The sequence below is a fragment of the Eleutherodactylus coqui genome, chromosome 9 (genome assembly GCF_035609145.1).
Source record: "Eleutherodactylus coqui strain aEleCoq1 chromosome 9, aEleCoq1.hap1, whole genome shotgun sequence".
Classification (NCBI taxonomy): domain Eukaryota; kingdom Metazoa; phylum Chordata; class Amphibia; order Anura; family Eleutherodactylidae; genus Eleutherodactylus; species Eleutherodactylus coqui.
In genome coordinates this window covers 17552998-17578453 of record NC_089845.1, presented here as the reverse complement: position 1 = coordinate 17578453, position 25456 = coordinate 17552998, and the positions used below count along the sequence as shown (strand labels likewise).

Below are 25456 nucleotides of genomic sequence, written 5' to 3'. Positions count from 1 at the left end.
AATAATATGAAGAAAAACGTATCTACGCTTGTCAAGGATGTCATGGCGAATAGGCTTGACAAGTGTTTCCAATGACAAACAGCAGAATTCTGATGTATCTCTGGGATTTATTACAGAGTAACTGGAGATTAATGATGCATAATGCAGCAAATTTACATATATAATCTAAATTAAAAAATCTAATTACTTTGTACGTAATATGTATACTTGTGCCCAAAGGTTGAACATTTAAAAATAAAATCTTTATTTTTAATGGTTTCCCTACTATTTATCAGTTGGCTCATGTGGATCATAAACTGTAAACTGGAGTCCACAGATTTATTTGCAAATTTTCCTTGAGAGCTGCAAAGTAGATTTTGACCATCTCTACATCGGTCCCTTTAATAACACAATCCTATGGATGACTATTCTATACAATACTATGGAATCCCAAAAATGTGGACCCCAAGATTGAGGTCTGGAAAAAAAAACAAAAACACAACTGTAGTGATGGTAAAATTTTTGCATTCTATTTTGACCTGCTGTCTGGAGGTTCTTTATTTTTACAAGTTAGTTGTATACAGTGCCTTGCAAAAGTATTCACCCTCCCTGGTGTTTTTCCTGTTTTGTTGCATTACAACCTGGAACTAAAAGAATTTTAATTTAGATTTTATGTAATGGACTTGACAAAATAGTCTAGATTGTTGAAGCGGATAGTAGAAAAAAAAAAGGATTAAAAAAAATTTTTTTGTGAGTATAATTTTAACCCCTTTGCTATGAAGCCCTTAAAAAAGGTCTGGAAAAAACAAAAAACCCTGAAAAAAAAACAAAACACATAATCAAACTACTAATGACTACTTGTCTTAATGTATGTGAGTGAGTGCTTTTCATGCTCCACCCCCTGCCGACGCCATCAAAGGTCCTACAACATATATAAAACAGAGTCTGACTGAAAGAAGAACAACACAGTTAGGGCTCTTGGAAGGCGAGGACAAAATAACACCCTGAGAATACAACTAAGCTGTTATTATCTCAGAAGACATAACTCAGCAGTCCTGACAGAAGACAACAGCCTACCACCACTACAGAGATCCGATGGGCTGAAGGCCTGTGGTGATGTCACTGCTGTGGGAGGAGTCAAGCTGTGTTTGTCTTTTGTCGTAATCAGGCTGCTGTGAGTGTGATGTGGCACCAGAAACACTGGGACTATAATGTCCTAATAATGACTAGTTAGTTCAATATAGACCACATGTAAGTGTTACATGATCTGAAGCTACACTGGAAGGATCTAAAAGGGAAACATGGAAAGGTCTTTGGACAGCCTAATCAAGACGCCAACCTCAATCCGAATGAGAATCTGTGGCATGACTTGAAGCCTGCTATACACCTACAGAGAGAACACCTATACACTATGGTGCACTTCAGCCACAACTCACCGGCTCCTGCAGCCATGGGCGGTCGCCATCACACTCATTCTCCAGTATGTCAGGTCTTGCTTCCAGCTCCTTCCTACTCTTTGCTCACTTAGACTTCCGCCGACAGGGCCTGCATGCATGCTGCTGCCCAATCTCTTAAAAGACCAGAAAGCTGGTGCATGCTCTCTAAACCGTCCCCCTTCAATCTTGTCATAGCATGTGTTATACTAAGCATCCATACCCTAAGTAATTTGGTCTCACTGAGCTTGGCTCTGTATTCGAGGTTTAATTGCCTGCTGCCTACCCTGATCTACAGCCTGGACCTCATTAATGCATCTGTGTCACCAGCCATGATTTAAGCCCGTCTTGCAGCTGCACTCCTTTTTAGACCATCAAGTACCAAGGCTCGGCCCAGTGCAGCTTCAGCAGCCACACTACCAGGGCTGCCTGGAGGAGTAACGGCTTGGGGTCCCTGCAGCAAAAACCGTATCCCACTCAACACCTAGGATACTGTGGTTTTTCACCCTTGACCCCTCTACCTCCCCAGATAGCCCAAGGTCAAACTGGTGTGGCAAGGTGGATCCGCATCCAACTGCCTAACAATAACTTCACCTATACAATCCTATGGAAATCCTAAGCACAAACTTTTCGGGGGATGTGAAGACTGGAGTTTGGGAAACACTAGATAAGCAGGAATTATTCACACAAATCAACCATGATATCAGAACATCCACACAGCAAACATGTAAGAACAGAAGTCAACGGGATACACTTGAATGATTATTTTTCAGCATAATTCACACACTTGAAGACTATCATCAACCTACCTTCCACATCATCAAGGCGCCCATCACAAAGGGATTAAACACAGTAAGGAAGCAATATACAGAGGCTGGATCAAAACTGGGGAAGAATAAAGGAGGCAGAATAGTGAGAACCTGGAAACTACTGATTAAAAAAACTGCTATTAAACAAGAATTACATGAAGCTTCTGCATAATTCATTTTAACTGCTTGCCTTAAAGTTTCATCTTCAAGCGGAATACAAAGAAACTGTTGAATGCACTTGCATATATCTAGACACCATACTATAAAAGACCGGCTTAAGGCTCCATAGAACCTTCTATACTTAGAACCACGACAGGATTGGATACTATCCCAAGAGATCGGGAAAGGATTTATTAAAGGGGTTGTCTCGTGATAGCAAGTGGGTCTATACACTTCTGTATGGCCATATTAATGCACTTTGTAATATACATCGTGCATTAAATATGAGCCATATAGAAGTTATTCACTTACCTGCTCCGTTGCTGGCGTCCCTGTCTCCATGGCTCCGACTTATTTCGCTGGCTTCTTGCTTTTTTAGACGCGCTTGCGCTGTGCGGTCTTCTGCCTGGTGAATGGGGCCGCTCGTGCCGGAGAGCTGGTCACCACGTCGTCATCGTAGCTCCGCCCCATCATGTGTGCCGATTCCAGCCAATCAGGAGTCTGGAATCGGCAATGGAACGCACAGAGCCCATGGCGCACCATGGAAGAAGACCTGCAGTGCACCATGGGAGAAAACCGCAGTGCATCCCTGGGAAAGGACCGGCGGCCATCTTAGGGAGAAGTTTTTTTAAACTCCTTATTTCGTCGGATCGGTGAGTAGCAAGCGGTTTAAAAACCGCTTTAATTTGCTATTTTATGCCAGGGGGGTGACAGGGGGAATGGGGTAATGTTAAATTTTGATGCTTGCCGCGAGACAACCCCTTTTAATTGCTTAAGCCTACACAGAGGTGTAGTTAGGAATGCTACCAGACCCCGTACCCCGGGTGCTGCTGGGTGTCATGGAGTGTCAATAGGCCAATTATTGAGATACAGCAGGGTTAGGACAATGAACAGAACCCCTGCCTTCAGTGATGGAAAGCTCGCTATGGTTCCAGCATACACTTGTACTGATTGAGGACCAGGTATACATCAGCTCCAAGGTTGCCACTGGTAGCAAGCATAAAAGCAAGAGCCATTAGATCGTGTAGATCTATGTATGCGCAGATGTATCCTTCCTTACCTCGTTTCCAAACCCAACATATCCCAAGATGTATGGGGTGAAAAGTTAATCAAGCATTAAACCCCCCCACCCCTCCCAAAAACACAGAAAAGGAACTACACATGGCCAACGGACACCTTGACATAGGCCTTCTATTAGCCAATTGCCACCCATAGACTCCAATGTTAAAAAATGTAGGTGTTTAACGTGTTTATGGGGTGGCTGTGGTGGAGGCAATTAGTCCCCTCCTCCCCCTTAGACTCACATTAAAAGAAAAAAAATTTTTTTTTAAAAAATGGACTTTTCTTATACCTACACCTTGCATTTCCCTGTTGCCTTGCTTTCAACGCTCTTCATAGTTCCTAGCCTATATACATGTTTTGCTTCAGTGTATTCTGCTGGGACCCAAGCCATCTGTTCTGTTTGTGTCCTGGTCTTGGCGTTTCCCCCATAACAGTTTCCTTGCCTAGTTCCTCCTTTTTGGCTTATTAAAGTCACCAGCCTTAATAGTTCTGTTGTATTCTGCCTGGTCATCTCTGCCAATTACACCCAAAAGGAGAACCAAAAAGGGTCAAATGGGTTCCTGAGGCAATAAGTCCTATCCATGATCCCTTTTTGCTGTTGTGTCACCTTTATCAGGTGTCACTTCATTTAATTGCCTGCAGCCTATTAATGGACTTTACTGAACGTTGTGGACCATACTAGACAGTATGCACTGACACTTTTGGATCTCATCACTGCAGCTTATATTTGCATCTTAACACCTTAAAAACACTACCTATTTTGGCGATAAGGACGCAACGATTTATTAGCTCCACTTTTTCAAAATACATAACCTAATTTTTCCGTTGATCCTGCCATATGCAGCTTAGTTTTTTTTGCGTGGTAAACTAGGTATTTATTGGTACCATTTTTTGGGTACATATAAATGCATTATACAAACTTATTTTTTTGGGACAGCAGGGAGTAAAAAAAAAAAAAAAATCAATTCTGCCATATTTTTGGGTTTTTGCTCTTACTGTGTTAATCATGCAATATAAAATACATGATCAAGTTTCTAAAACTCTACCAAAATTAGTTTAAGTTTTTCCATTGTTTTAAAAATTTCCCCGCCCAAAAAGGGAGTGAATTTCTTACCGAAAATTCCTTTTTCCCGAGTCATCCTGACGGCAGACATGGAGGTTGCACCTTGACCTCGTAGGGACAGGAAGCAAGAGACTTTAAAAGGCTCCTCCCGTCTCCCATTCACCAGTGTCTTCTAAATTACTCACATGGACATGTCGTGGTTAACCAAGGAAGATATTTATTTGCTCCGAAAAAAATAACATGGTTAGTTTCATTTGGACATAAACAAGAAGAGGGTAGCTTACCCAGACTTAAACACAGGAAATATGCACAAATTTACCGCATGAAGGGAAATGTCCAACATAGGAGCCTCTGGCTACAGATTCGTGCCCGCATAAACGTTAATATAAACGTGTGAATTTTTGGGAGGGAAATACGTGCCGTCAGGATGACTCGGGAAAAAGGAATTTTCGGTAAGAAATTCACTCCCTTTTCCCGGCGTCATCCTGACGGCAGACATGGAGTATACCAAATTAACTCTTAGGGAGGGACCACTGCTTGCAGGACCTCTCTCCCGAAAGAGAGAGATCGGAGGAGAGGTCCGCATTCGGCCTGTAATGTTTTGCGAATGTGTGCAGGTTGGACCATGTGGCTGCCTTACAGATTTGGTCCGGCGTCGCCATAGCCCTCTCTGCCCAGGAGCAGGATACTGCCCTGGTAGAATGGGCCTTGAGTCCTTCCGGGATAGCGCTGTTGCAGGACGGAGTAGGCCTGCTGGATGGTGGATTTTATCCGGCGGCTAATGGATCTCCTAGAAGCCGCTCTTCCTCTGCCTGGCCCCTGAAATTGAACAAAAGACAGTCAGCCTTCCTAAAAGGATAATGTCTGCTCTGGGTAGCATAGGATGACCTTCCTTGCATCCAGGCTATGGTAGTCTCTTTCCCTATCGTTTTGGGGATTTTGACAGAAGGAAGGGAGAATAATTTCTTGCTGTCTGTGGAATTTTGAGGCTACCTTTGGAAGAAAAACGGGGGTCTGTTTTTTTGTATGACCCTATCGTCCTGGCTTAATAGGTAAGACGTCTTACAAGATAGGGCCTGGGGCTCGCTTACGTGCCTTGCTGCTGTGATAGCTACCAGGAACACAGTTTTAAACGTGAGGAACCTAATCGGAATCTGATCAATAGGTTGAGGGGGTCTTTGTAGAGGCTTTGGAGAACTAGGTTCAGGTCCCATGGGGGGGAACTGTACTACGGCTAACTGACCTCATTCTTTCCGCCGCTTTCATGAACCTGCGGATCAGTCTATGATCCGCCAAAGGTTGGTCTAGAATGGCTGAGAGCGCTGCTACCTGTACTTCCAGGGTTCGTGGTCTCAGGTTTTTATCTGGAGGAAGTCCAAATCTCCGCCACCAAAGTGTCAAGATTGGAGACCTCCAGCCCCCTCCAGGAGAAGAATTTTTTCCCCCGATCTTATTATAAGTAGCTGAGGTTACAGGTTTTTCGGGACTGGCGTAGAGTCGCGATAACTCTGGAGGACAGACCTTGTCTTAGTGTCTGTTCCTCAATATCCACACTGCGAGGTTCAGTCTCTCTAGGTTGGGGCAAAGAACTGGGCCCTGCGCTAGAAGGTCCTTCCTGGATGGAAGGCGGATTGGCTCCGAGATGGCAAGCTTTAGGAGCACCGGAAACCATGCCCTTTTTTCCCCAGTGTTGGGTGATCAGGATCAGCGTGATGTTGCTCTGCTGGACCTTCTGAAGAACTCTCGGGATCAGGTGTATGGGGGAGGGGGAAGGCGTACGCCAGACTGAAATCCCAACTATGGGAAAAAGCGTCTAACCCCTCGGACTTGTCCCTCGGATCTAGGGAAAAATAGCCGGGACATTCTGAATTTTTGCTGCTCGCCAACAGGTCCACCTGTGGACTGCCCCAGGTTTCTGTAATGAGACGAAATTCCTCTTGATTCAGAGACCATTCCCAGGGTCTAGGCCTCTTTGACTTAGAAAGTCGGCTGTCAGGATCTGGGATCCTTTGAGATGGACCGCTGTCAGGACTGTACCGTGGACTCGGCCCATCAGAAAATCGGGGCTGTTAATTTCAGCAGGTGAAAGTTTCTGGTGCCTCCCTGGTGGTGAATAAGTGAAACGGCGGTCCCGTTATCCGAGAAGATCCTAACATGCTCCCAGATGGCCCTAAGCTCTCTGGAATTTGAGGTCTAGGCATGCAATGTCGGACCCCATTTGCCCTGGAGCAAACGCTGCAACACTTGCGCTCCCCAGCCAGGCTGGCTTGCGTTGGTGACTACGGAGATGAAGGGCTCTGTCACCCATGGGGACTCCGCCTCTAGGTTGCCAGTTGACCGCCACCAGCGGAGGGACCTTGTGACCGCTGATGACACGGGCATTCTGCGGTCCAGAGAGCTTGTTGCCCCGTCCCAGTTGCCCAGGGTGGCTCTCTGTAGCGTCCTTGAGTGAGCCTGGGCCCAAGGAATAATGCCGATACAGGAGGTCATGAGGCCCAGGAGCCTCGTTGCGTCCCTAATCGTTATTTGTTTCTTCTGGCCGCATTTCTGCGCTGCCAGCCTAAGGTTTTCCTGCCTGGGTGGAGGCAAAGACAAGATCTGAGACACTGAGTCTATCTGTACCCCCAGGAAGTCTTTCGCTTCTCCGGGAGAAGACTAGATTTAGGGAAGTTAACTATCCACCCCAGTCTCTGAAATAGGGAGATGATTCGGCTGGTATCCTCTTTGAGGATCTTCGGCGAGGATGCCATTACCAGCAAATCGTCCAGGTATGGGACAATGTTTATGCCTGCCACATGGAGATGCACCACCATCTCTGCCGCTATTTTAGAGAATATCCTGGGTGCCGTTGAAATTCCGAGGGGTAGGCACTGGAATTGAAAATGGTGTACACGGCTGCCCATCCTGATGGCAAACCGCAGGTACTTGTGATGTTCCGACAGGACTGGGACGTGGTAGTACGCGTCCTTTAGATCGACGGTACTCATAAAGTCCCCTCTTTTGATCAGAGTTACTGCAGACCTGATGGTTAAACCTTTTGTAGGTAATCAACCTGTTCAGGCCCTTCAGATTAAGGATCATCCGAAACTGTCGTTCGGTTTTTTGATCAGAAATAGGGGTAGAACCCCAAGCCCTGTTCTACTGCGGGGACCTGGACTACCGCCCCCATCTGTAGCACCTTAGAAATTTCGTTTCTAAAGATACCCTGCAGGGCGGGGGATCGCATGGGGGCCAGGAAAGCTCAACAGTCTATCCCCCACCTGGTACTCGCCTACAGGGGAAGGGGTTGTTTTTGTTTTACTCCTGCCTCCTTTGGGGTAGGACCAGCACCCCGTCTTTCCTTTGCCTCGGTATGGCTTGAAGGATGGCTGAGGTTTGTGGGGAAATCCCGTTCTTGCTTGGTCCGGGAAACTGCGGGTCCTGTCGGTAGCTCTTTTTAGGATCTCCTCCAAGTCCGCGCCAAACATGTGCTGGCCATGAAACAGAGATGTTACACGGCCTTCCTTTGGAAGCCGTATCTGCTTTCCATGTTTTCAGCCAGACCGCCTGTTGCTGATCTAAGTAGAGGCATGCATTCCAGTAACACATCTCTAGAGGCCTTCTGTTTAATCTGGTCGTCGAGTTCCCCCAATCAGAGGAACATCGACCTTGCCACAGAAGTCGCTGCGACCTTGGACTTCAGCGTATAGGCTGTTGTTTGCCAGGCCCGTTTCATCAAGGCGTCGACCCTGTCCATCGGGTTTTTAAGATGAGGAGTCCTTGAATGGCAGGGCTGTCTTTTTGGCCATTATGGCCACCTGTGCCCGACGCCGCGCGCGGCCGCACCAGCATGCCTGGAGGAGAGAGGCATGTGGGCCTATGGCCCGCCGCTCTCCCCAGCTGAAACCACTGCGCCGAGCTGTGGCAGGGGAAGGAGGGGACCCAAGGACCTCTGGTCCGCCGCTCCGACTGCTGCGGTGGTGAACCCCGGGCGGTCAGACCCGTGGCCCGCCGTGCTCCCGGACCGTGCGTAGATGCTCACGTCTTTCTCCGCAAAGCGGAGTCTCTCTTTATATTCGTGGGACAAATAGAGGTGTTTGTCCGCGCAGCCCACTCATACGTGATTACTTTCTTCAGGGTATCATTAACCGGAAACACTGTGCGGTTCCTTGGTCTGAGCCCGCCGGACATGTCGTCCTGTACGGACCTCTGCTCGACCACATCCTCGACCTTCCTTGTATCCCTGACTGCTTTGATCAGGTCAACCAGGTCCCCAGATGAGAAATAGTACTTTTTATTCTCATCCCTGGCGTCAGGGGGACGGTCAAAGAGTTCGCCATTTGACAAGTCGCCCCGGGATTGCTCAAACTGTGAGCTCGTTAGCGGTATGTGGCTCGCCCTTTTAGCGGCCCTTCCTTCCGCTGAGCTGGGGGGGGGGGGGGGGGGGGACTGGAAATTGATGCCCGGACCTCCTCTCTAACCAGGGATATAATATATTCCCTGAATGCAGCCTGTTCATCCGTAAGGATCTTGGAGGTACAATCGGGGCATAGCGGCTCTTTTATACGCCTCGTCCAGTTTTTTTTTGCTTTTTTTTTTTAAAGACACAGAGCGCCTTTCCTGTGTTTTTTCTTTAGGTCCTGTTTAGACCGAGTGGATTCCCTGTCCTGCAGAATATACATGCATGCACATAAGGGAAAACCCCCACACAATGCTAAATCCCTGAGCATAACATTCCTGCAACAAGTAACACTTACAGTTTGCAGGGCTTCCATCTCTGGTTCCTTTGTAGTCATGATGCAGAAACGCAGACAGAACCAGGTAGACAGATAAATCCTTCTCTGAAGGTGTGCTGTCAGTGGAAGCTTGTCGGGGGGGGGTCTCCATTTTCAAATCTCCCGCTGTTCCGGGTCAGCTGACGGCGTCTGACGTCACCGCGTCACGCTGCGTCATTGGCTCCGCCCCCCCAACGCCGCGCACGGCCGCGCCGGCATGCCTGGAGGAGAGAGGCATCTGAGCCTGTGGCCCGCCGCTCTCCCCGGCTGAAAAACAACTCCGAGCTGGAGGAAGGAGGGGACTCAAGGACCTCTGGTCCGCCGCTCCAACCGTTGCGGTGGTGAACCCCGGGCGGTCAGACCTGTGGCCCGCCGTGCTCCCGGACCGCGCTGACTCTCCGGAGGGGAGATGAGAAGGGAAGCAGCCCTGTGGACCGTCAATCCCTCCAGTCAGCCTGCTTGGAAAAGGGTGAGGGGGGAAAACAGCCCTATGGACCGTTCCCCCAGCTGTCATCCTGCAGCTCCCTGGAGGGAGCTCCTCTTGCATGTCCCTGTAGGGACAGGAAGCACTAGTGAATGGGAGACGGGAGGAGCCTTTTAAAGTCTCTTGCTTCCTGTCCCTACGAGGTCAAGGTGCAACCTCCATGTCTGCCGTCAGGATGACGCCGGGAAAAAGTGTTTTTATTGTGCATCGACAGTTCAGGTCCTGTTAGGGAACTTCAACCAGAAAAGCTCTGATTATTATATAAATGCAATGCAGTACTTCTAAATTGCAATTAATTATTAATTACAATTGCAATCACAGGCCACGGCATCATCGGACATCACTGCCTGGCACCCGTTTACCACGGCAAACCAACAACCGTCTGTGCTGGGCAGATGACATCACAGAGGGAGCCCGCTCCCAGTGTGAACCCGTTACATCATGCGATTTACATTGATCAGGGCATGTAAGGTGTTCTCACTGATCTCCACAGTTGCAGCGGGAGGCCAGCTGTCAGCACCAGCCGGCTCCTACTAATGGATGGTGCAGGCTCACTTCTGAGCCTGTGCCATCCACAAGGTATAAGTCTGCGTCCTGTTGCGTTGACTACCACCCAGCCAGGATGTAAAGTTACATCCTGTGGCATTAAGGGGTTAAAATCACTTACTAGAAAGCTTTGGTATTACTTGTCTGATATCATGCATTCATCGATAGGAATCTCTCCCTGTTGATTACCGGCTGCAACATCATGATAGCTAGCATGAGATTATATATATATATTTAAGGGTTTTGAATGTGTTTTAGGGCCCTGGATGCCTTTCTTGGGTGTTAAAATACTACAGGTTATAGTCACAGATTACTTCAGGAGGGTGGATGATCCAGGGATTATTCTAAATATAGTTGAGAAGGGATTTTTTAAACCTTAAAATGGGGAAAATGGTTAACCTCATTGGGGTTTTTGTCTTCTTCTGTATCAACAGTGGTTGGTGGGTGGGGGGGTTATAGGCTGAACTGGATGGACTTGTCTTTTTTCAGCCCAACATACTAGATTAATTTTTTTTGGCTAAGATTACATGTTATTTCTTGGAGAGCGCACCTTTTGTGTGGACATGCTTTCTCTTGCTTTTTGTGTGAAACGCAATTTATCCCAACTTGCAGCGTACATGGCTGCGTAGCCACAGACTGGTCAGAGTTCCTATGCTGGTCCCTGTTAAATTGGTCCTTGGAACAAAGGAAGAACGTGGTCTGGTCTGATAAATCACTGTTTTTGTACATCATGTGGACAGGGCAGATGCTTATGCATAGCTCATCAGGGAAAGAGATGCCATCAGGATGCACTATGGGAAGAAGAGTCTGCAGAGGCAGGGCGATCCTCTGGGTAGATAGGTTATGGTATTCATGTGGAGGTTATTTAGACAAGTTACACTTCCTGTACCTAAACAATGATACAGACCAATTACACCCCATCATGGTATTCCCTAATAATAGCCTCCATCAGTTGTTGACTTGCCCTCCAAACTGCCCAGATCTCAGTCGAATCAAGTATATAAAAAGACCCTGTTGGAAAACAAGGCTGATCCATGGAGATCCCACCTGACAACCTACAGAACCTAAAGGATCTGCAGCTAACATATCACAGGACACTTTCAGAGATCTTGTAGAGTCCCTGACTCAATAGGTTAAATTCGTATTGCCAACATGAAGGATCCTATACATATATAAAGCATAGAAACCTATACAGTGTATAAATGGAAGGCATTGCTATTGTTAGAATATCCCCTGGGATCACAATCATTCTAGAAGGCCAAAGCAGGTCAAACGTCTGGCACGCAACATTAGACGATTCACTGTTTTGGCATCATCCTGTAACGCAGATGTGGACTATTGGATCTTGTATTACAGTGTCACAAATTACTCTTCGCTAGAATTTATGTATTAGAATTATATAGATGCTTCCAGATTCTTAAACAACTTGTATTATCCACATTGACACATCTCAAGTTTACGTCTTAAGATCATTTCCCACCAGTGCTGTACAGGCAACTAGTCAACAAATTCAAACCGTTATCTAAGGCTATGTCTAAATTGGCGATCTAATGGAAGCCACAGCTAAACAAAGAATAAGATCCAATTTGGCTCCATGCAACATGAACAGAGCTTGTGATGCCGATCTGAACACAGCCTGAACACTACAATACGTATACGTGGGAAAAGGTTTCCTTTCATCTCCCAAATACACATTTCAGGGGTTTATCAAAAAAAATGGAAACACTTGGAAGTTTATGATCAATCCTACGTCTTGCCCTTTTTTTTTATAAACTCCTGTAGTAATTCACAGGATAGGTCTTAAAGGGGTTTTTCGGGAATTAAAAAAAAATTGCTAGGCCTAGAATTGTGTAAAAGAAACATACTCCCCTACTCCATTAGATCCCCATCTAGAGCCTCATTGGCCACCGATTGAAACCTAGAAGCAGCAAGCTGATGATCAAAGTGCTGTTCATTGTGCGCGTGACTGCTCAACCAATCGCAGGCTTCAGAATCCTTCTAAGAATGATGCCTGAAGTCTGACTGCTGAGTAGTCCCCTACCTAATGAACACATAACAGGCAGCTTACTTCTACCGGGTTAGGAGCGGCGGGCAACTAGGATCCAGTGCTGGGCGGAGATCCATTGGGGTAGGGGAGTCTAGTGTTATTCCCTTTTTTTTTTTTTTTTTTTTACATAATTCTAAGACCATTAATTTTTTTATCAAGTCCTGGAAAACCCTTTTAAGAACTTCAAACCTTGTCGCAATTTCTTTTTAAGTCCTGGAAACTCCAGGAATATCAGTATATTTAATGAAGAACTGAAAATTGTCACTTGGTTTCAAACATGGAAAGATTCTGTGTGCCAAGTATTTGTGCCAGTCCAGTAATTGTACTATATAATAAGATAAAGCAGGTTACAATAACTCCTACAGCTCTGGTAAAAGATCAATAGGCACCTTCCCTTTATCTCAAGCCGCTGGCATCTGACACTACATTAGACTAGTAATGGATATTGAGCAGCGCTTTTCATTCCTGTTTACACTTCGGTTTATGTTTTTTACATTACCTGTTAATCGACGCTATATTTCCAGTTCCAAAAAAAGCTGTGACAATAAAGAACACCTAATAGACATTAAGGAAATTGTGTATTAAGCAGAGAAGGCCGATGCAGTAATAATATTGCCTGTGTGAGCACTAAGATGGCTGTATTGTATTGTTCCTCTGAGATAATAAGTATCCACACAGATCTAATTACCGGCTATCACTTTCTACACCTCTGCAGCTGTGTAGTAAAAGATGTTTTTTTACAAATATTTAGGTAAAACCGGTTCCATTTTTATAAGGAAATTTACAAGCCAAGCGCTGTGATTAGAAGAGGGGAATGCCTTAAGGGTTAAACATTTTCTTCAAAGAAAATTACTGCACAAGAAAGAAAGAATATTGAATAGACGAGACAACGCTGTGTGACCTCCAAATGATAGAACACTTGAAAACACAAACTTTAATGGCAGTAGTGTTAAGGCCCATTCAGACAATGATTCTCGCTCCAAATTTGCCCAAAGCAGTCTTTTGAGCGAGAATCGTTGGTTCTAAATGCATGGACATTGTGCAGTTCTCATTAACGATTCGCTCACCGTTGCCTTTAACCCCTTGAGTAGCACGCCCAGAAATTTTCCGGGACGAGCTCCACTGCTCATAGCGATATAGCCCGGAAGATTTCCGGACTATGTATCACTATGGGAGCTGCAGAGCACAATGCTACAAGCTGAGACATTGTGCTCTGCCTGTACAGACCCAGAGAAAACAAAGCAGGACATTGAGAAGCAAGGAGATATTGCCGATATGCTGGCAATCTCCTGCTTCTAATGTCCTGCTTTGTTTACAGGTTGCCATAGAGACCATCGGCTTGTCAGAAGCAAGCCGATGGTCTCTGTTGCAGGGAGCGCTGGTGCTTGGCTGTCAGAGGACAGCTAGGCACAAGCTCTTACAGCAGAGATCATAGAGAACCTCTGATCTCTGCTGTGTTAACCCTTTACATGCTGCAGTCTATGTGACTGCAGCATGTAAAGGGCTGTCACCATGGGACCCCCCCAGAATGTGATCAGGGAGTCCTGATGGGTCTCTGTGGAAGTCCCCTAAAGGGACAAATTTAAAAAAAATTGAAAAAAGTAAAAATTAAAAAAATTATATAAATAAAATTAAAACCGCTTGTCTCCCTTTACTTTGTGAAAAATTAAAAAATTAAAAATTAAATTACACATGTGGCATCCCTGCGTCGTAAGGACCCAGAGAAGGAAGTTAGTACATTATTTAACCCCTTAATGACACGGTCCCTTTTTTTCTTTCCCCATTTTTTTTTTCTTCCCCCCCCACCTGTTTAAAAATCATAACTCCTTTATTTATCCATCGACGTCGCTGTATGAGGGCTTGTTTTTTGCGGAATGAGTTATATTTTCAATGGTCCGATTTAAAGTACCATATAATGTACTCAAAAACTTTTACAAAAATCTAAGTGGAGTAAAATGAAAGAAAAATGACATTCCACCATCCTTCAGTGCGTTTTGTTTCTATGGCGCACAAACTACAACGAAAATGACCTGATAACTTTATTCTATGGGTCAGTATGATTACTACGATACCAAATGTGTACTTTTTATTACTATAGCATTTGTATTTTTTTTCAAAGACATTTAATTTTTTAAAATTATTTTCTGCTGCATCTTCTGTGCGCAATAACTTTTTTATTTTTCCATCGATGTACTTGAGCAAGGGCTTATTTTTTGCAGGACGTCCTGTAGTTAACGGTGATATCATTTTGGAATACATACGACTTTTTGATCGCTTTTTATTGCATTTTTTCTGGGAGACAGGGTAACTGAAAAAGTGCATTTTTGGCGTTCTTTATTTTTTTTCGGACGACGTTCACCGTGGGGGTAAATAATGCACTATTTTGATAGATCAGACATTTACGAACACGGCGATACCAAATATGTATTTTTCTTTTATGATTTAGATTTTTTTTATTATAGATATGGTAAAAGGAGGGTGATTTAAACTTGTATTACTTTTTTTTCCCTAATCTCCCTACAAATTTTTTCACAAAAGTTATCCAAAAATGATGCCATCAAAAAGTACAACTTCTCCAGCAAAAAACAAGCCCTCACATGGCCGTATCAATAGAAAAATAAAAAAGTTATGGCTTTTGGAACGCGACTGCAAAAATTAGTTGAAATTAAATGATTGGCCCATTTAAAAAACCTGCCCTGATGGGCACGACAGAGTGGTAAGAAACCCGCCACTCAAGGGGTTAAGCAAGCTGAAAGACAATGATGAGTGTTATAAGCACAGAGGGCTGAGTTCTCAGCGGCATACCACTGATACTATTGTTTCAGCTGGTATCCCACTTGGGGAACACAGCAGAAGTATGTAGAAGACAAGCAGTCCAGCTGTGTTCTGTATACCCCACTCGGAGCACTCAGCTGTATACCAAACGGTCATCTCTGCCCCTCAATGCAGTGAGCTGTAGTCTGGACTGTGCCCATGACATGAATGCTGCTGCGGAGGGCACAGTCTGCAGCCTCTCCTCTGATTTTCCTGTGCCGTGGACTTTCTCGGTGCTGTTCAGCCTTGTGATCATAATTAGGAACGCAACATATAACACTAAACGCTGATAGATTTAGTCCCACCTTCATATGCAATGTATGAACAAAGTGAGCATTTACCTTTGTTTTTTAGTTTAACTTTTATTCTGTGCAGCATAAACAGTGTTCAATATATTGCACCAATCGCTATGGACTCGACAATACCAAACATCTTTTTATATTTTTTATTTTTAGAGAGGGAAAGTTAGACAAAGGGTTTTTTGTTTTTTTTTTACTACAAATGATACATTTTTTTCCTCCCCATTTTTAGAGATTTTTAAAGTCTCTGTATATGACTTAAATCCACAATCATCTGATCACAATGATAATACATGGCAGCATCGCTTTCCATTATTGCTATTGCCAGCAATTATAGTCCATGGCAGACCCATACGCCAGGCAATGGTGTCCAGTTGTCATAACGACTCATCAGCCTTCCGCAATGACACCGTAGTGTGCCGACAAAGAGGAAAGGCGCTCTCTCTTTGAACCCTTTTATATTCCACGATCAACACATATAAGAGGTTAACAGCAGGGATTGGTATTCTTACCGATCCCCGCTGGTATAGTGGGAAGCCGGCTGTCAGTCACAGGCAGCTACTGCTGCAGACAGCACAGGCTTAGCTTCTGAGCCTGTGTCATGCACAGGACATAAACCCAAGTACCAGGCACCAAAGGCGTAAGCTTATGTATTGTGGCATTTAGGGGTTAAAAAGCAAGTTGGAAGAAGCATGGAGAAAAACAGAACACTTTTACAATGTAGGCTGGGTTAAGGAAGTAGGAACTGTGCGCTGGAGGTTCTGTTACACTAGTGAGTTTTGTGCCATGTTAACCGGAATAGTTCATTAGGAGTCTCAAATAAGAAGTTTCACCTGCGCTGTTTACGGATCGGCCCCAAATCATTTTAGGCTGTTGCATAGCAACAGTGTCCATATTGTACAGGTAACACTACCTGAGCTGTAGATTGTCTGCCTGTCCACCAACCATTTAGCGCTGTACCATCTATGTTTTTTCAACTTTGTGAGTTTGAAAGCGGAGCATTTCATGAAAGTACTGCTTGAAACCTCATTATTTCGGGAACGCAGCCATCCGGTCAGGGGCTTAAAATTGATATGCAAGTCAGTCCCTACAGGGGATTACCACCTGCTATTTATCTTTTCCTCATTGCTTTCTGCTAGTCAGCATTTCTGTATTAGGACAGAGTTGGGATCTGTGACTGGAGTTTATCTACAGCACTTAGTATGAAACATTGTGTTGTTACAGGTCTGGTAATTATAAGGTCATGATAGTATATTCTCATGTTTTATTGTTTAGTACATGGTAATACAACTACCTATGTAATTAATGGGAGAGGATTGGATTGTCATGAACTACTACTCATCTATGATGAGACTTATTGTGGTGCATATCAGACTTTAGGAAAAATGGAGGTCCTGATCTCCATAGGATTCATGTTCCTTACTTATTGCAGATGAATCTAGACCCCAACCACTCTAGTGTTAACGCAATAGGAGCGCAACACTATATAAAATTTTGGGATAAGACTGCGTTTAGAGAAAAAAAAAAGGGAAAAAGAAACCCCTCCAATTCTGCCATTTAGGAACGTTATGACCATTTGACTAAATTTTCTATTTCTACTTTCTACTTGACAATAGAACATGTTAACGATCTTAATCCTTTACATTAGGCTATCCACAACTTACAGTCTTCCAATAGATTGGATATAAACTGGTTAGAGCAGGGCTCTGTCCCACCTGCTATGCCTTCATCTGCTTATCTGTCCATATATCAAATTTTGGATTTTTCTCTTTTTGTTCATGCCCTACTAGCAATCCTATTATGCATCAGCATAGCATCACATGACCAGTTAGAGCCAGTACCATCTCTGCCTGCTGGGAGAACTGTGTAAATATTATTCTATAGTCTCTTAAATAAGCTAAAGGCTATAAGCAGGCTTAGACTGGCCAACAAAAAACAAAACAAAAAAAAAAAGGTGAATTCCATAGTGGCTTGCCTGCACCCAGGATTTGAACATATTGGGTGAATGGGAATCTACCACTTCCTGCCCCTTGCATTCTCCATATACTTCAATAGAAAGATGGCTGAATTTGTTTGTGGCTGTGTTTGCACTGAAGTATATAGAGAATATGCAGAATGCAGCGGAGAGGATTAGTGAAGGAGGATCAGGTAATATTTGCATTGCTTTCAATGGGGCCACCGGCAGCAGCCCCATTCAGAGCAAGGCTCTTAACCCAAGTTTTTGCTCTTCAATCAGAGCAAAAATTCAGGAGAGAGCCTGCTCTCGTGTCAAAAAGCTGAGGAACTCAACCCAAAGTATCAGTGTATTTACTAATAATGGAGATCAAACAAGTCACTTAAATCAGCACCGATACTTCCAACTAAAAAACAGGTTGGTTGCACACCTGCCCATGGGATTTCACTTTTCTGTCCCGTTCGGAAGAGCAGGAAAGAATTACGACGGCCAAACAGTTTGTCTCAGGACAGAACCGCACAGACCCCTTTAACTACAATGGGGTCTGTTTGATTCCCGCTTAGCTGCCTTTCTGGTATTTTGAGCCAGATCCACAGCGGAACCTCAGACCGGACGTTCCAACACAGATGTGAAACCAATGGGATGCATCTAATGTAACTATGAACAATGGGTTTTATCTGATTACTACTAACACAGAAGCAGCACAGTGGACATTACTGCTAAGCAATCTGAAGTAAGCAGACATAAGCATTCACAACTGTATTTTACAAAGATATACTGGCTAACCCCCCCCCCCCCAATAAACAAACATTTCCAGGATAGATCCTTCACCACTGGTAACACAGAAAGGATACCAAGAAGAAAGCTCTTCGAGTGTCATCCAAATTCAGCTGTCGAAGCTGAGCTATATCAGCGCTGCAGGAGAAGTCAATACAGTTAAGCTGTTGGTGAAACAAGAAAAATAAAATCAATGTGATGTGTCATTCTAGTCACTTGTAATAAAAGCATACGATCCTTCCTCTCAGTGTACCATGGAAGGGGCAGGTGTCAGTAATAAGCACCAATCAAGAGGATCTTTTATTCTGCAGTTTCCTCAGTGAGGATGATGGAAGACTTCACAATTAATTACGTGGGAGATCCGTCACCCCAGAAAGATCAGAACCAATGCTGGATGCTAGCCGCTTGTCGCAAGTTTATAGTCACCAAGTCTAATGAATGTAAACCACGGCTAGGAATATTCATTCTGTTACACCAGCATTACTTGTTAAATAAAATCATTAGCGCTTCTGTAGTGCTTTTATATTAAAGACTCACATATGCAAATGTTAATTAAACCAATATATAGTTTTAAACACTATAATAACAGCCCATTATAATAGACTCAGCCGTTTCAATAACTCCCATGGAATTGTACAGAGCAGCTGCAGTGCATGTTCAACCCCAACTTTTCTTCATGTTAACCCTTACCAATCCAATTATGCATTCAGGGTTTCCTAGAGGGCTTTTTCTTTCTGATGTTATACAACGGCACCATCTACTGGCTAAAGCCAGTACTGGAAAAGCTCCGACAGTGAAACGGCCGGAAAAACACAGCAAGAATACCCAGTCGGATGTTTTCCGACATCGGAGCTGTACAGGCTTCAATCAGAATCTCTGAACACGTTAGACAGTGAATTGGAAAGTGTTAATTAGGTCTTGGAAATTACTACTAATGGGGACTCCACATACCAGTGTGAAAAGATTAAAAGGTGATTCTTGTGTTAGACGTGTAATTCAAGGGTCAATATGTAGCTTAGTTTGAAGCTTGTAGAAGTAGCATTTACAGACGACCATATTTCGTCATTGTATCGCCGTTCTTTACTAAGGAAATATAAGCAGCACATCACATTACTCATTCTTTAGTGTTGGACTTTGTATGGTTTGATGCATTATGTGCTCCTTCACACAGGCGCTGCGATTTTATGGTTGTCCGTGTCACGGCAGCAGTGCGGCCAAAAAAAAAATAGATCGCATGAACGAGAGGCGGCCGTGATCCAGTCACGGCTGCAGCTCCCGTTCTAACACTCGTTTAGATGGCTGAGGTGGATATACTAGCTCTGCTAAACTCCCACCCCCTTCCCGACTTACGACAAGGGGAGGGGCGGGAGCTTAGCAGAGCTAGTCCCTCTCCCCTCTCCAGCCTATGTGAGCTGACAGCGAGGTGGAGGGGGCAGGACTTTAGCACACTAGCTCCCGCCCCATCTCTGTCATTGCTGGCAGCCAGCAAGGGGCGGAGAGGCGGCAAGAGTTTAGCAGATGCGTTGCTCCCAACTCCCTTTTTCGGCAGGTCTCTCAGGAGTTTATGGCCGCTGTATTCCGACCTGAAGATACCGCATACTGGAACTATCTTTTCAGGCTGGCAGCTTTTACACACCGGAAAATCGGCTATCTGAACTGATGCATTGGAATCCAATGCATCAGATGGTTGCATATATCGGCCGTCCTTGAAAACGCAGCCTAAATACGCTCGTGTGAATAAGCCCTAAGGAAGTTGATCCAATGTGACTGGACACTAAACCTTTCTTGTTTGCACTATAAATAAAGTTAAGAATGCGCTAGGCTCATCAGAAGGAGCACAGTGGTAACTTCACACAGTTGAGGTCTCTTGTTCTTTCTCCGATGATCATTAATTAGATTGGACACAAGAGAACTCAGATCCCAGTAGCCTTATAGCCGATTTTAAGTTTCAATAAGTACTCAAACACTAGAAGCTGGTGGAGTCACTAGTCCACTTGTGTTCCTGTTAATACGTTAGGTTAATTGTGAGGAAGCCTCTTCCATTTGCTACCCATTATATTGGCCATAGCATGAAGTCCACAACAGGGACCAAAGACTGGACTCCCTGAACATGAACGCAGAAAAAACATAACAAAACACTGCAGCTCATTACAATAGCCAAATAGTTTTTAAAACTTCACAAAAACAGCTAGTTTGTGATGAATATGGACTTAAATACTGTGACTGCAAAAAGCAGATATTGTGCTGAGAAACTTTTAACTCATTAGTAAATAATATGCATGAGTAAAAAGTACGTTTATTTGCCCAGTTTGTTAAATATTGAAATAAATGAGCTGTAATATATATATTTTTTCCAGGCAGCTTTCTAATACACAAATTAGAGACGCGAGATGGACAATAGCGACACAAAAATGCCTTCAGCTGTCCAAGCCAATTTTATCAATAGCCAAAATAGCGGTAATGTGAACACAGCATTGAATAACCAGAAATGAGCAGATCCTGGCAATGGTAACAGTGCAGAGATACAAGAAACTCATGTACATCATGTAGGGACTGTATGCAGGAGAGCAAAGACGTTCTGTTTACCATGTACAGAAAATAAACTCAACTTTGTTAGAACATGTGAAAATTCATAAGAATTTATGTTGATTCAATTGTCATAAAAGCGCACCAGTCCTTAAGAGAGGTTGGGGGGCCCCCCAAGATAAACTTTTGCACCCGGGCCGATGAGCCTTTAGCTACGCCCCTGCTTCCATATGAACTTTTCCAGCACCAAAGAGGCACAACTAGAGAAGCCATTTTCATCCTTCCGATGCCCACGATTGCCAGGACATGTGTAACATGGCAGGGATCTTCTCTATGCCAGATTATTTCTGTTATAAGCTTTGTCTGCACGCTGTCAAACTTCAAATGAAACTCCGCAAAGTGTCCCGCCTCTAACGCAGGGGTGTCACAAACTTCTTCACACCAAGGGCCAAGTTAGCCTGAAGCTGCCTTCACATTTGCGATAAAAAAATAAATAATCACACGATTTTTCAACGATGCAAGTGTATGAGAGAAGACAGAATTCTGAAACCAGGCTTTTCAAGACTTCTTTTCCATTTGCAATGTTTTTCCCTCATGTGATGTTGCGAAATTTAGAAATCACTGCCTGCCCTTTATGTGCTTTGCTTTTTCTTTTTTTTTTTTAAATCGCCCATGTTTCTTTATGGAGCCTCTATGTTATCACATCAGAAGGCACAAATTTGCGATGTTCACGCATTTTTAACATTACAAACTCATATTGTCTATCGCGCGAGTCAAGTGCGCGCAGCAGCAATGTGAGATTTGTCGGGGGAAAAAAGCATCGCTGATCTTCAAACAACTCATTTGCACATATGTGATTTTGCCGCAGCGATACTGCGCTCACCAGTGTGAAGGAGCCCTTATTGCCTCATGCCCACGGCCGGCTTGGAGTCAGCCTGTCAAAGCTCGCAGCGGAATCAAACCTGGCGCCCCCAGAGACCCCATACTCACCTTTTACACAGCATGACTATGGACAGACATTGCTGCAGAAATCACGGCGGGTGTCTGACCACGATTTCTGCAGCGATAACCCATTGGTGAGCATTTGGCCTATGGCTGCCTTCAAAGGCCAGCTTGTAATTGTATAGTGAGGGATCATTCATATGTGTAATATGCAGTGAATAGAGCCCATTGTGTTCGTTCACATGTGAAGTTTTTCAGGTGTGATTAAGAGCGTGAAAAACTACGCATCATGACCCATTTTGCTGCTTACGACCCGTCGCAATAGGCCATTAAAGTCAATGTGTGGGAGCGACTACACAAGAAACCAGCGGATTCACTATATTTTTGGGCAACATTTCAATAGGCTCGTCTGTACTTTTCTGCGTACACGAATATGCAGTGTGTTTGAAAACATAAAAACGCACCAGAGTGTCTGACAGATGCGGGCAAAAGACATTATCGGTTGTGTAAATATGCAGCATATTTGCAGAAGTTAAATGCGCTTACAACCGTGTGAACAAGCCTAAATTGTGAGCCCCCCCCCCCCCCATAGAGGCCCCAATAGCAACAGTGACCCCCATAGCAATTCCAGTAGTAAAAGCGACCCCACCCCCCTTTGGCCTTTAGGCAGGTGGCATCTCTACAGGTTTTCCTTTCATACAGCCTGCAACTCCGGTCCACCGGTGGCTGCTGAATCTTTAACCGTTCACCTTTCACCTTGGTGTCTGCGCTGTGTACAAGGCAATGCATGCCACACTGCACAGTCATTGCCGGACCGCTGCTGGGTAAGTAGAATTCCGTGGGCCTCATGCTTGGTGCTCAGATCCCCACCAATCAGCTGATGCCACTGTAAATACAGATACTGCAAGAAGCAGAATGCGCTGACCGTAGCGCAGCAGTGTCGGTATTGCAGGTGCAGCTCCCATTGAATTCAATAGGAGCTGCGCTGCAGTACTAACCGAGTCCGCTGCACTATGGTCAGCATTTAGCGGATAAGCAGATATCCAAGCAGTAGGCCCCCGCCGAATATCTATTGATAACCTGTTGGAAACTGCAGTAAAGGTTCTTCATCAAGCATGTTAGGTTCCCACTAAGCTACATTGTACAGGGGTATCAAACTATTGTTTGCAGGGTTGCAATGCTCTGGGGGATCACCTGCAGATCCGCTGGACGTGTCTGGTTCTTCTTACGTTTTGGAAACAGATTTTGCGATTACTTATTACAATATTTGATAAAAAGTGTCAACTTCATCCCGTGGTATAACGATTGCCCAGTAGGGAAACTAACACCAATTGTGAGACTTACAAACTGGATTTTCACTGGAAAAACTATAAATTGAACCATATTGCTTCCCAGTGGAGGTCTGCATTTCTGTCTATAGTGGAGGTTAAATAAAGGGTTTCAGTTATTATGCTCTTTGAAAAACTATGGGCCACAAGCACAGGCAACAGGGATGCGTTTGATGCCCTGTGGCTCCCATGGACCACTTCCTTTGTTACTTCTACTGTTCTGCATGCTTTACCATTTCTACATAAACCCAATTTGCCATCAATGGTAGTCTAATGCTACATTATTTAATAGAAATGGTTTGCCCTGGTTTAGTGTTCAGTTGTATCGGAGGCTACCCCCTGTATGAGCCAGCTGGATAGGTTTTCCCTTGCAAAAGATTAATATAAAATTCTTGAAACTGAAGTCATCATCCAAAGACATTTATGGCGAAGATTCCAATTTAAATGAATGAGACACATTAAGACACGGATTTGATGCGGAATCAGTCTGGATTCCACACGGGCACTTCTTTTAAATTTTGCCCATGGCCACACTTTATCTAAGGCGTGGGGTAATGGAAAAGCAAGGAGCCAAAGATGTCTATCAGAATTAAGTAGAGACAAGTTGTGACTGGAAGAAGTAGTCATGGCGGTCCGGACTGGATACAGAAGAAAAGGGGAGCTGAACAACCAGAGAGGATATCACCTGTGATCAATTGACAAATGGTACTGTAATCACTTGTGGTTTGCAAACCACCTATGTAGAGCTAGTATCTACCATTACATGGTCACTGTATGCTCCATTCCAAGTTTATTCATGACACTGATAAGAGTCTGTGGGCCAATTACTAAGAGGCCACAGAAACCTGGAGCCGGCTCTGGAACTAAACTAAAGCCTGGTTTAGACAACGATCATCACTCAAAAGATGTCTTTTGAGCAATCATCGTTGTGTGCCTTTACAGGGCAAGGTGATCGCACAAACGTTGAACGATCACTTTGTGCTCCGAGCGGGGTATACAGAAGACAAGCAGGTCTGCTTCTCTTCTGCATCCAGCTGTTCTCTGTTCGGAGCGCCCCGCTGTTATACAGTCAAGCACTCCGAGCAGGGTATGCAGAACACTGCTGGGCCACTGTGTTGTTCTTAACCCGGCTGTTCACAGAGCACTTAGCTGGTAAACAGCTGTGCGCTCCGTGCGGAGTATGAAGAACACAGATGTGTTCTTCATGCCCCGCCTGTGCTCAGGGAGCGGGATACAGCTGAAACAATAGTATCAGCTGTATCCCGCTCTGAACTCCTGATAAGGCTGATCATTGTCATTCAGCATGCTGAAAGACAACGATCAGCGACTGGTTAATGAAAACTGCAGGATGTCAGTGCAGTTACACACAACGATAATCACTCAAAAGACGGCTTTTGAGCTAATTTTGAGCGATAATCGTTGTGTCTAAACGGGCCTTTACTAAACCTGATATTCGCATTAAGCAGTGTAATGCTGCCATACCTCGAAGGCAGCACACCCAATGTCTTATGGTTATATAATGCCTCAAAAGGTAAAATGCCACTCCATAAATATTTTGTTGCAGCATTATGCAAATTGACAGTATGTTGAAACAAGTTATGCAAATTAATGCAGTTTAGGGCCAATTATGTGATCTAGGAGTCTAAGAAAAGGAAAAAAAATTCTGTGAAACTAACCTCAGCTACATTGTTACAAGCACAGAAATTGTTGTAAGTCCTTGTCTTCTGATGTCTGGATACAACTTGAGTAAAGACAGCGCTGAGATGCCATAGAGACATTTTAATCAAAAAGACAAGTTTACTATAAGTTTCATTAGAGTGCTACAAACAGCCAGTTGGCTTTAGCATTATAATGTGGTAGAAACTCAATTGGGATGCCACAACCATGGGTCACATTTGGAGAGGGTCGTCAATAGAACAAAATACGCATTATAGTAATGGGACTGGAGCACCAAGACAAAACATCACTACACACAAACCGCTTAATATCACAGCTGGCAAGATTTGGATGCTCCAATATCAAGAATGACAGTTTCTCAAAGATTGAGCCAGGTTTGCAGTCAAGCCATCCACTGCGAAGACTGCCCCGCACAGAGCACTATCATGAACACTTGCAGTGGTATTGCTCCAGAGCTACATGGCATGAAGAATGGCAGAGTTTGGTGTTGAGCAACAAATCAAGTTTCTGTCTCAGCAAAGATTATCGCAAGGGTCTGGAGGTTATATGGCAATAGAGCTAATCCTTCCATCACTCTGGAGTGCCACACAGCTCTTCAACATTGAGTCATGGTTTGGGGCAGCATTAACAGCTGATCACCTCTACTATGCATCAGGGGCTCTTTGACAGCACTCCATTATGTAGATAAGGAGCTGGAGCCTTCATATCATATCTTTGGGGCATACCCAACACTATTTCCCAATGGAATAGGTGGTGCCACACAACGATCAGCAGCTAGGCCTTGCAAGCTGGCCAGCATGATG

At 44.4% G+C, this 25456-nt stretch overlaps 1 protein-coding gene across 1 annotated transcript in view; it reads right to left on the bottom strand.

Moving 5' to 3' along the window:
* The window catches only part of PIGN (phosphatidylinositol glycan anchor biosynthesis class N), a 351259-nt gene that overhangs the window by 54940 nt on the left and 270863 nt on the right, over positions 1 to 25456 (bottom strand). Inside the window, 3 exon segments of the mRNA XM_066579178.1 lie at positions 2222 to 2297; positions 12836 to 12891; positions 18258 to 18344. Of these exon segments, the coding sequence (XP_066435275.1) occupies positions 2222 to 2297; positions 12836 to 12891; positions 18258 to 18344 (219 nt within the window).